General features: G+C 35.3%; 1 protein-coding gene across 2 annotated transcripts in view; it reads right to left on the bottom strand.

Moving 5' to 3' along the window:
- SOS1 (sodium proton exchanger, putative (NHX7) (SOS1)) overlaps positions 1–13,012 on the bottom strand; it is a 204,677-nt gene that overhangs the window by 12,328 nt on the left and 179,337 nt on the right. For both annotated transcript variants that reach the window (XM_089992855.1, XM_089992856.1), the window contains 5 exons: positions 1,466–1,563; positions 1,156–1,287; positions 847–1,065; positions 572–778; positions 208–442 (listed from right to left, as the gene is read on the bottom strand). In XM_089992855.1, coding sequence (XP_089848981.1) covers positions 208–442; positions 572–778; positions 847–1,065; positions 1,156–1,287; positions 1,466–1,563 — 891 coding nt within the window. The remainder of the gene's footprint in view (positions 1–207; positions 443–571; positions 779–846; positions 1,066–1,155; positions 1,288–1,465; positions 1,564–13,012) is intronic.

Here is a 13,012-nt window from a genome sequence, read left to right as displayed (position 1 = left end):
AAAGAAGTTGATAGATCGATAAGCAGTCCACAAGTTCTACAAGATGGTCTGTAAATATAGAGAAGGGGCTGTAACATGTAATAAGACACTAAAAGGAAGATGTGCACAACAAGATCTCGGTGAAAATACGTTTTAGAGGATAGAGGCTCTTTAGTTTAATAAGAACATAACTAAAAATTCAATCACTAAAACTGAAAAGGGGTGTACCTTCATGAAGAGGAAGCAGCATTGCTGGTGCTCTGATCAAGTGCTCCTTGTCATCCTGGATCTTGATAAATCCTTCCAATAAAAGTCCAACTGAATTTGGAGACAACTCTATAACTTCATCCCTCAAGTAAATGTTCATAGCAGACCTTTCGGCTATAAGAGCTCTTAATTCTTGCAGAGAAATTTCCTCAAATGTCTGAGGTAGTAAGAGTTTGGCTAAAACAATGGCGCTCTCCTGCATAAAAAACATCACAGTAAAGAATTAACGGGTAGAAATGTCAAGGATAAACCAGAGAGATGGATGAGTATTAGATCCAAAACGTAACTTCAACAAGAACAAGATTAGATCTGACACTCAAAATACCTGCCAGAAGAAATCCTCTAATGCAGGGTTTGATCTGAGCACTGGGAGTATCTTTTCTGTTTCAATGAAGAAACAGTGCACCACAGAATCAGTGACCATGTTACATAGGTAAGGCTTCCCAATTAGAGCTTCATATAGTCCCAAAGTACTTCCATGTGAAAACGTTGGGTGCATAGAATGCCTATTTCTCAAAGTCTTACTAGTCCACTGCAAATAAAGATATGATTAGAGATGCCATGTTATATTAAATAGCAGAGAATACTTTCTGCACTTACTTTGACCACTCCATTTGAAATAAGCCATATCCCATTTGGTTTTGAACCTTCTCGATATAAGTAAACTCCACGTAATTTCATCATTTCCTTTGCAGAGCCTTCAATAGGTTCACGAATTATATTGGGAAGTGCTCCAAGAAGGGGCTGCATGCTTAATATATCACTCAATTTAGGCATCTTCACCAGAGGAGGGTTTCTCAAAAGCTTTTTCAGGTCAGTCTGCAACACCAAAGTGTTTTAGTAGCAGAAGTATCTGGTATTGAATCAAATAATTACTCCAAATCAGTAGAACCACTGCATTTTCAATACCTGTACTGCATCATGAAGCTGGCTCATCTCTTTTTCTTCAAGCAAGCCAACTTTCTCAAGATTCTGTACATACTCAATCAGATGAACTAGTACAGAGTATGTCACTTGACGTGTCTTCACAGCACGCAAGACCTGATATTTTTCCATAGGAAATTTATTTGAGTATATGAACTCTGAAGTTAATTTAGTATAAGAAAAAACTCAATCTTCAAAAAGAATAAAGCAAGAGATTATCATATTTGACAGAAGAATGTAGTACAAGTCCATAAAGAATAGAGATAACAAACAGTTTGTTCAACAATGAAAAAACCTGAGGGAATGAAAGGCGGACTTCTTCCAAGAACTTTCTCGGTTCTTCACCCTCAGCTTCACTTTCCTGAATGACTATGGCAGCAATCTCGCTTTCCCCTGCAGAGCACATAAGATTTCAAATATGAGGATGACCAGCTGAAATATCCTGACATGGAAAAATTAAAGCTTGCGTGCATGGAAGCGTGAGTGCTGGAATGAGTCATCATTATATGATAACAAACACAGAAGTCCCAATAAGGATGTACTGAAAGACTTTGGGAACAAGGGAGAAAAAATAAAAGCTACCAACAGGACCTTTTTAACTGTCTAGGGGTTTGTCATTCAGGAATTGGATGGATTTCTTTAACATGATTAATTAAGTAATATGAATACACAACAGGAACTTGAAAAGAATAAAAATGCAAATATAAACATGACAAAAAAATGGGCCCTCAAGCCAAAATACATCTTTAAAAGAATAACAATCATCTCAGTCATCTAATAACAAAGAAAATGTGCATTTGATCGAGCTTGGAAAAAATGCATAGCGATCAGGTGCTCTTCCTATCATGTACCTGCCCTGGTGGGCACTTCTAATTCATCATTTCAAATTATTCTCCAGAGGCATATCTGCAATTGCAGTTTCTTGGAATTACTAGTGCTATGAAGTGTTATTCCTATTTTGCATTCATAGCTGGTTTTAGCCCAATGAACAAAGGAACAAAGAAGCTCTCCTGTAATGCGTCACCAGTAGAACCAATAGGCATTGCCTGGATACGATCCCTCATTTTTGTTGTTTATGACGTCAAAACTATTTTTTGTTATCCATGGGCCGTCAGTTATTGATGCATTGGGGGCTGTCCATGCTTATAGAAGCATTGGTTTTCGTTATTATTCATGTGTTCTATGAGATTGAGAAACAAGCATAAATAAAATCCCCAATAACTGATTCAATCTATGCATGACATAAAGGATATTGGATTCATCTTTGCTCTTGAATATGCAGATAATCACGAAAGAAAGGGCTCCATGGAGTTAATTATTAATTGCATTCCTTGACCAAACACGCCCAAATTTAGTTATTTCAAGTACATCATAGAACTGTTGAATTTGGTCAAGACTTTGTAGCTGGTGGTTGCTGTTCTAATTTATCCACTGAAGTAGATGAAGCATGATCAAGTATAGATAAACTAGGAGGCATAAATTTGGTAATCTTAGGTTTAAATCCCCTTGGGTTATCCTCAGCTTGCCTGGCACTAAAAAGGAGCAAAACTATGAAGAATAATTTATGACATTCTCAATGACGAATAGATGTAACTGTTAAATTGTACATATATAGGTGTATATGCATATATATACATATAAATATGCATATATTTTTCTTGTGCTTGGAATAGGCAATACCGATTAGGGGTATTATTGTCATTTCACTTTGTATAATAGGTTGTGCCTGATAGAAATCGTGGGTTCCTTCTCATACACAAGACTTAGCACAAGGTGAGAGGAGAATACGTGAGAGCTGCAGAATCTTCAACTGGAGGCTGCTGTATTGGGCTTCCCATTAAATACACACTGTTACAATTACTAGGGTACGAAAATACCCATCATACAACAAAGGTAATTTACAATATGCCATTAATACTATTAATGAACATGTGCTGAAATCTGTAATTAGATAAACATGAATTGGGTTTGGATAAGATCCAAACCCAGTTCGTGAATGATGACTTCTTTTCATCCTCCCTCAAGTTGTACATGGTTTTGAACTATGAACAACTTGCCTTTCAACATCCAGAATCTGTCCTTGATAAGCCCTTTGGTAAACAAGTCAACAACTTGATCAGTAGTTTGAATAAATTCTGGTTCAATTTCCTTTTCTTCGACTTTTTGTCTTACAAAATATTGATCAATTTCAATATACTTGGCACGACTGTGGTAGATAGGATTGAATGACATGTTGATGGCACTTTGATTGTCACATAAGAGAATACATTTAGATATTGATTATCCTACTTCTGTCAATAGATGTCTGATCCATGTTACTTCAACTGTAGCAGCTGCCATTGACCTATATTCAACTTCTGTGCTTGACCAGACAATAGCTCTTTGCTTTCTACTGCTCCAAGAGACAAGATTTAGGCCAACGAAAACACAGTATCCTGAGACTGTCCTACGCTCATCTGGATCTCCTGCCCAGTCTGCATCTGTGTAAACAAGAAGTTCATGCATGTGATGTTTGTTAAAATATGTGTACTCGTACACATATATTTTGAAATATAATCCTTAAATGTACATATATATATTTATATATATATATATATATAAAGATACGTATACATATATATATGTATACGTATCTCTATTTATATATATATATATAAATATATATATTTTATCTTCCTAAAATACCCTCAAAGGTATTCTTGTAATTTGACATTTTACGCATATTCCAATTGGAATATGCATTGTAATTTTTCCTTTAAATTTTCTGTTTTTATTTTTTTATTTTTTGTTTTTATAAACCATTGGGGGTCTCCCAATAGAGACGTTGGGAGCCCCTAACGGTCATAAATGTGACCGTTGGGGGCTCTCCAACGTCTCCTTTGGGAGCCCCCAAAGTGGCTCCTTTTTGTGCTTATAAATAGGGGATTTCCCCTTTGTATTTCCTAAGATTTGGAGGAGCTCTTGCTCCATTGTAAGGGTTTTTTTCCCCCTTCTTCCTCTTCTTCAATAATATTCAACTTATGACTTTATGTCATATTTTTGCCCCTTGTGTGGGTTTATGTGTTAGCACATTATGTGCTTGTGTTGTTCCCTTTAATGGGTTTATTCGCACTTCATGTGCATGTGTATGGGTTCATTATTGAACCTAATGTATTCAAAGCCACTTTCTAACATGGTATCAGAGCCCGGTTACGATGGGGTTGTCTCTTGGCGCAACGGAAAGCGTGGTGCTCAAGAAATGGTGAAGTATTCGTTGTTACTCCCTTTTTTTAGAAGCTTCTGGTATGTATCTCTTTTCTTAACATATTATGCATTATGAAACTATTTTTCTTGCACATTTAGTGTTTTTGATAGTTGAATCATTTCCTTTCACATTTCGCATGTTTGTATATTTTAAAATATCTACTTTTAAATTTGGTAAATTTGTTTATTGTTCAAATATATAATTCTTGGTTATATAGTTATCGATTTCTCATCACATATAATAGTAATTTATGTTTTGCAAAATTGTTTTTCAATTATGTGAGATTTATGATTTTTCATAAGAATTTCGTGATTAACCTATAAGTTAACTTTTTAAATACGATTTCTTGCTAGATTAATGATCTTTGTTTAAAAACTCTTTAATCTCATATAAAGTCTAATTTGTTTTGAGTTCCTCTCTTGTTTATGGATTTTAGTGCATTTTTTGGAAAAATCTTGATATAATTCTTGTATAAGAATCTCTCACATCTAAATCCTTGTTATGAATCCTAAGTAGTTCTCGTTAATGATAACTATTTATGAGAACTCCTAAAGATGTTTCAATGTTTTTTGTTTATTTAAAGGTTTTTTGAAAAATTGTTTGTGATAAATAGGTTGTTTGAACCGTTGTAAAAGATCTTTTAAAAGAATTTCTCACACTATATAGAATGCATAGTGTATCTATTACATCTTTTTGGTATAAAAGATTTCATTAAATTTATTGATGCAACTTTACAAACTTGTTGGTTTGTATTTTTCACATAAGATTTCAAAACCTCTTTATTGTATCTCTAAGGATGCCTACATTGGCCATAATATGGTCTTCTTTTAAATTGCATTTATCAAGCATAAAATTGCATAATTGAAGCTTGAGAGTCTCAAGCATTTGCATCTTTTATGAAATACATGCATGTTTGATATTATTACGCTTTTTGTGTATTCTTTGCTCAAGTGTTGTGAGAGTGCCTTCATGCACATCTTTTTTAAAGTATTTGTACTCATATACGTATTGTCTCTTCGTAGACATTTTTACATTGTGGAGCTTTTGTGCACATTTCTTTTGGTGAAAGTGTAATGAATTTAGATATTGAATCTTTTGTTGAATCATTATAAAACATTGTAAGTGCTTATAGCACTTTGTACGTTTCCGCATATCTCAATCAAAGAATATTAAAACTTGTTGTATGGGATTTAATCCCAATTCTATAAATTTTCAAGTATTTTTGAATATCTTTTCTTGGGTATTGTGTTAAAGCTCTCCTTGCGAATCATTACGGTTCTTGTGATTTCTTTGTTAAAAGCTTGATTTTCGTCTCTTGATTATCCAAAGATGATTTTTTTATGTTATTATGTTCTTTGAAAAAGTTTTTTTATGGTACTTATCTTATCCATCACAAGTTATATGATGCATTAATTCTTTTATGGCCCTATTGTTATATTAGAGATATTTGAGGTGAGTTATGGGTACCTTGTGTTATATCATTTTAGATTGTCCACTTGCCATATTATAGATGGTGGTTGAGGTGAGTTATGGGCACCTTGGGACTCTAGAATGATTTGGTATATGATCTCTAATTATGAGTGTGTCACTCGTTGTTATGTCATTTTAGATTGTCCACTTACCATATTATAGATGGTGGTTGAGGTGAGTTATGGGCACCTTGGGACTCTAGAATGATTTGGTATATGAGTGTGTCACTAGTTTGATGTTGGCCATTGATCTTATGGATGCTCTTATTTATATATAAATGTGATGGATATATGATGTTTGAAACCTTAAAATGTTTTAAGGTATATTAAAAGCAAGGTTTTAGGGATTATTGCCCAACCTTTTATTGTTTATGAAAAATTATGAGTGCATTTGCACATTTGTGATTTCGTGCTTTTGTGCACAAGTGTTCCATATGTTCTTGGTGTGCGTATGTTCACACATTTATTTTCAAGAATATTGTTCTATCGGTTGTTGTATCTTGTTGAAGATACTTTTACATAGTTTATTCCAAAATGTTATTTTTATGGGTATTCTTTTTGAAGAATATTGTTCTATTGATTCAAGGTTTGATTTATATATATGTTTTTCATTACAAGTTTTATTACCTCAAAAGTCTTCTCCTTTTATAACTCTTATCTAAGTGTCATCATATGTAGACAAGAATTTTATTACACCTTTGTATGTTGATAGCCCTTTGTTGACTTTGTTTCTCTTGTTCTAGTAGCTAAACACACTTGTCTTGAGTGTTATCATATGTAGACAAGGCACGTTGATTCACACCATGGTGTGTGATCTTTAGTCCATGTTGGCATTTGTGTCATTGTTCTAGTCGCTGAGTTATATGCCCATGGTTGGCTTCTTTCACTCAATTCAAGTGTCATTTTATGTAGACAAGAGATGTATTGTGTTTTTAGCCCATGGTTGGCTTAATATTCTTGATCTAGTAGCTTATACACTTGATTTACGGGTTTTGGAGGACTAATGATGTAGTTGCTTGTAGTGGATAAACTATTTTTGAAAATTACAAAATTTATTGTGTTTTTTTATACAAGTGAATCATATCTATGATATGTTTTTAAAATTGATATTTTAGCATTTAATCTATATATTAAGTGCTTACAGTTCTTCGACGACTTTTGTATTTGATATGCAAAATAATTCTTTTGTCTCAAATGATATTCTTTTTTGAATCTTGGGTGGATGCTTTAATATATTTAGTCAAATCATGCTTCATATTTATGACATTTGTTTGACATAGATCTTCTTCCTAAAGATGTGAAAAACTCTATTGTTGATCTATGCATGTTAAATATACCTTTATAAAGCCTCTCTTATTGAAGAAAATATTCGACATGCCTTTGGACATTAGTATCCATGTTCATTTAAAACTTTTTGGACTCTTATGTTCATTTTGACTAAAGTATGTTTGAAGCATGTTCATTGATGATTTCTTAAGCGTTAATTTATTTTGATAGTATGTGCATATGCTCATTATGGCATTTTGGACCCTCATTCAATAAAGCATATGTAGCTTATGCCTCTTCGTAAGCTGATTGTGGTGTCCCTTAGTGGACTTTTTTGTTATTCTCCATTATGGGGTTGTGTGTGTCCAATGTTGGACCTTATGAATGCATTATGCATTCTTGCAATTCGTTTCCGCTCACTCTTTAACATGATATTTGTTTCTTTTTAATTTTTGGTTTTCTTTTCTAGAGTAATTATCCTATTATGCATAAATTTTGCACCTTGTTACGAATGTTCCATTTCAGTAAAGTGCAAAGATATTTTTTACTTGTTCTTTGTTGTTATTCCACAGGATCTTGGAGATAGGACAAAGAGAAGTACCCTGGATGGTTCGGGAAATGTGTTCCCTTTAGAAGACAATTGAAGGAAGGCATTTTCAAGTTTCAATTGCATCCTTGCCGAAGCCTCTTGGAGTCTTCCCTTTTTTTCAATCTTTTCGTTTTCCCGTAAAGATTGAGGGGGGGTGTTAAAATATGTGTACTCGTACACATATATTTTGAAATATAATCCTTAAATGTACATATATATATTTATATATATATATAAAGATACGTATACATATATATATGTATACATATATATATGTATACGTATCTCTATTTATATATATATATAAATATATATATTTTATCTTCCTAAAATACCCTCAAGGGTATTCTTGTAATTTGACATTTTACGCATATTCCAATTGGAATATGCATTGTAATTTTTCCTTTAAATTTTCTGTTTTTATTTTTTTATTTTTTGTTTTTATAAACCATTGGGGGTCTCCCAATAGAGACGTTGGGAGTCCCCAATGGTCACAAATGTGACCGTTGGGGGCTCTCCAACGTCTCCTTTGGGAGCCCCCAAGGTGGCTCCTTTTTGTGCTTATAAATAGGGGATTTCCCCTTTGTATTTCCTAAGATTTGGAGGAGCTCTTGCTCCATTGTAAGGGGTTTTTTCCCTTTTCTTCCTCTTCTTCAATAATATTCAACTTATGACTTTATGTCATATTTTTGCCCCTTGTGTGGGTTTATGTGATAGCACATTATGTGCTTGTGTTGTTCCCTTTAATGGGTTTATTCGCACTTCATGTGCATGTGTATGGGTTCATTATTGAACCTAATATATTCAAAGCCACTTTCTAACAATGTTAACTCATACTCTTTCTGTACAAAAGACCATCCCCAATAGTTTCCTTCAAATATCGGAGAATGCGTTTAACAACTTCCATATGTCCAATACGCGGTTCATGCATGAACTGAGACACCTGATTGACTGAATAGACTATATCAAAGCGAGTAAAGGTGAGATATTGAAGCATCCCTACTATCCTGCGATATCCTGTAGGATCCTCATATAAATCTCCATCTTGGGAACTAAGTTTCTGATGAAGTACATTGGGCGTGCTTAGAGGCTTGCAATCTTTCATATCTGCCTTGCTGAGAACATCAATAGTATACTTATGTTGGGTAAGTGTCATGCCTTTAATAGTTCTGTCAACTTCTACTCCAAGAAAATATCGCAGTTTACCAAGGTCCTTCATCTTGAACCTGTGATTCAAGAGTTATTTGACCTACTCAATATGTTCATTAGAGTTACCTATAATGATTATGTCATCAACATATATCAATAACAAGGTAACTGTGTCATTGCATTTGAATATGAAGAGAGAGTGATCAAGAAGAGATCGACTAAAACCATATTTCTCTATTTCAAGAGAGAAACTGTCAAACCAAGATTGAGAGGCTTGCTTCAAACCATATATAGCTCTCTTTAATCGACACACATATTCTTTGGAGTTCCCTTATGCATACCCGGTGGGCTGCTCCATGTACACTTCCTCCTTCATAGTTCCATGTAGAAATGCATTTTTTACGTCCAGTTGACTGATAATCCACTGATGCTAATAGTCAATGATAATATGATTCGAATAGTGCCCATTTTCACAACCGGACTGAAGGTCTCATAATAGTCTTGTCCTTGCTCCTGGGTGAATCCCTTGGCAACCAGTCTAACCTTATATCGCTCAATAGTACCGTCTGACTTATATTTTATTTTATACACCCACTTGGACCCAACCACATTTCAATCATGTGGTCTGGGAACAATCTCCCAAGTGCCACATTCATGAAGAACCTCCATTTCTTCATTCATAGCTTCAATCCATCGCTTAAAATTTGTTGCTTGATGAAATGTTGTGGGTTGTTCTTCCTTACCTAAAGAGGTTAAGAAGAGTTGAAAATCCATAGTGAAATTCTCATAACTTACCCATCTATCAATAGGATGTCGGGGCCGAGTGGATCTTCTCGGAACAGAGGATGGAACAAAAACAGAAGAAGAATTCATCTCCTGATCAGAATTGGAGAGAACCTCCTTCTCACGTTGAGAGTAAACAATGCCTTTATACCTTTCAAGGGGCAAGGGTGGATCTGAAAGTATATTTTCCTGAGTCCTTTGTGTTAGAAGTCACGTTTGTATCTAACCTGATCTTCAACAGAGAAAAAATAAGAGAAGAAGAAAGGTAGAAGAAGAGGGAAAACTCGATGCTTATGGGGCTGCACAGGTTCACGATACCGCAACACTTTATCGTGGCCCTGGTATATTGTATTTACCATTAGGTATAAGTTTACAAGGTACAAAATTATTATAACTTACAATATTTACATTCGTGCCACAATAAGCATGTCAATGCATTGGGCAATCCCAGTTTGGGTCTGGGTCAGACCCAAACTGGGTCCAACACTACACGATACTTAATACCCTCCCTCAAGTTGTGCATGGTCTTGAACCATGGACAACTTGTTCTTCAAGAACCAAAATCTGTTTTTCGTCAAACCCTTTGTAAATAGATCTGCCACCTGGTCTTCTGTAGAAATGAAATGAGGCTCAATCTTTTTGTCTTCAACCTTCTGTCGAATGAAATGTTGATCTATCTCAATGTGTTTTGCCTTACTGTGAAAAATAGGATTAAAGGATATATTAATGGCACTTTGATTGTCACACAATAAGATAGATTTGGAGATCTGTTCCTCCAATTCATTCAACAAATGTCTTGTCCAAGTAGCTTCAGCAGTTGCAACAGCCATTGATCGATATTCAGCCTCAGTGCTTGATCTAGCCATTGCTTTTTGTTTTCTACTGCTCCAGGATACTAAGTTTTCCCCAAGAAAGATGCAATATCCAGAAACCGACCTCCTTCATCAGGATCTCCTGGCCAGTCCGCATCGCTATAGATCGTGACATCATACATGCTTCCTCTTTTCCAACTTTTCTGATACACCAACCCATCTCCAATGGTACCTTTTAAGTATCTCAATATTCTTTTGACTGCATCCATATGCCCTATTCGTGGTTCATGAATGAACTGCGACACTTGATTAACAAAATAAACAATGTCAGGGCGAGTAAAGGTAAGATATTGAAGCATACCAACTACACTTCGATATCTTGTAGGGTCGGGGTACAACTCTCCATCCTGTGAACTGAGCTTTTGATGTAAGACACTCGATGTAGATAAAGGCTTGCAATCTTGCATGCGAAATTTCTTCAATAAATCTAGTGTGTATTTATGTTGTGTCAAGGTCAGGTAGCTATCTTTTCTGTCTACCTCAACACCAAGGAAATAATGCAAATCTCCCAAATCTTTCATCTTAAACCTTTGACTTAATAGCCCTTTTATTTCTTCAATGTAATTCATTGAATTCCCTGTAACTATAGTATCATCAACATATATCAACAACAATGAGGTTATGCCTTTATCCTTAAAGATAAACAATGAATGGTCTAAGAGAGATCTACAGAACCCATGCCTCTGTATTTCTAAGGAGAAACTCTCAAACCACGAACGTGAGGCCTGCTTCAAACCATATATGGCTCTTTTTAGTCTGCATACATATGTGCTTGGGTCTCCCTCAGCATATCCTGGAGGTTATTCCATGTAAACTTCTTCCTTCAAGTCTCCATGGAGAAACACATTTTTGACATCTAATTGACTTAATGTCCATCCATGTTTGACGGCTAAAGACAATATAATTCTTATTGACCCCATTTTGACCACGGGATTGAAAGTCTCATCATAGTCCTGACCATATTTCTGTGTAAACCCCTTTGCAACAAGTCTTGCTTTGTATCGTTCTATAGTACCATCGGGTTTATACTTGATTTTATAAACCCATTTGGAATCAACAACATTTTTGTTAGGAGGTCTAGCAACAATTTCCCATGTCTGGCATTCATGAAGCGCTTCCACTTCTTCATTCATGGCCTAAATCCATTTGCTTGATTTCACAACATGATGAAACCCTATGGGTTCATCATGCTTATCAACCTGAGACAGAAAAAGTTGAAGATCCATAGAAAAATTATTGTAAATTTGTAACTGACCCACCTGTCAATAGGATGTCTGACTCTATTTGAACTCCTCAGATTTTCAACAGGCACATAAGTATCTGATCCAGTGTGAGGAGCAGGGGGAGCACCTTTTTTTCTTCGCGCATACACATACCCTTTAAATTTGTCAATAGGGTGCGATTGTGGGCCTGCCCCTTCTTCAGTGTGTGAAGCTCCACCGTCCTGATCACCAAATTGAGGTAAGCATGCTTGACCTGAGTCAATATCATTTTGGTTAGCCGAATTAGTTTCTTGAGTACACTAAGGTGAGCAGTCACCATAAGCATCTGCGAATAACTTTGCATTCATCCATGGATGGTAAACTTCTTCTTTGGGAATTCTTTGGCAGGTATTAAAAGATACATCTCCAAGATTATTCTCGTCAAACACAACATTCATGGAAATCTTAACACGCTTAGTCATAGGGTCATAACACCGATAACCTTTATAATCATTAGCATATCCCACAAATCTACACTTGGAAGCCTTTGGTTGGAATTTATTCCTGAGAGAATCATCAATATGAACATAATAAATGCATCCAAACACATGCAGAGCATTATAATCGGGTTGAATGCCGAAAAGAGAAGAGAATGGTGAACTATTTTGCAAAACTGTCATAGGTAGACGATTTATAACATAGACAGCTGAATGAAATGCTTCTGTCCACAGACTAATGGGAAGATTACTGTCGTGTATCATGCTCATGGCCGTTTCAACAATATGTCTATGCTTTCTCTCAGCAACCCCATTTTGCTGTAGCGTATGTGGACAAGACACTCTACGCTTTATGCCATTACTTTGGAGAAAATCAGTAAAATCCTTTGATGTATACTCACCACCTCCATCACAATGAAAATGCATAATATTGGTAGAGAAATGGTTTCAAACAAAGGCATGAAAGTTGTGAAATATGGAAAAAGTTTCAGACTTATGCTTCATAAAGAATATCCAAGTATAACAAGAGTAGCTGTCAATAAAAATGAGATAATATCTGCTGCCAGAAGAAGAGCATACGGGGGCAGGACCCCAAACATCTGAGTAGACAATTTCAAAGGATCTTGAAGCTCTTTTATTTATAGAATAAAAAAGTACATGACTTACGCATCTGACAACTGGGACACTTGTTATTACTGTTCTCAGGAGTTAAACTTGATTTAGGAATTAATTTGCTTGATACAAGTTTCGCAAGAAAAGAATAACTACAAT

This window comes from Nuphar pumila, chromosome 17 (genome assembly GCF_984573655.1).
Source record: "Nuphar pumila chromosome 17, dmNupPumi1.hap1.1, whole genome shotgun sequence".
Lineage (NCBI taxonomy): Eukaryota > Viridiplantae > Streptophyta > Magnoliopsida > Nymphaeales > Nymphaeaceae > Nuphar > Nuphar pumila.
This window is presented reverse-complemented; position numbering and strand designations above follow the sequence as displayed.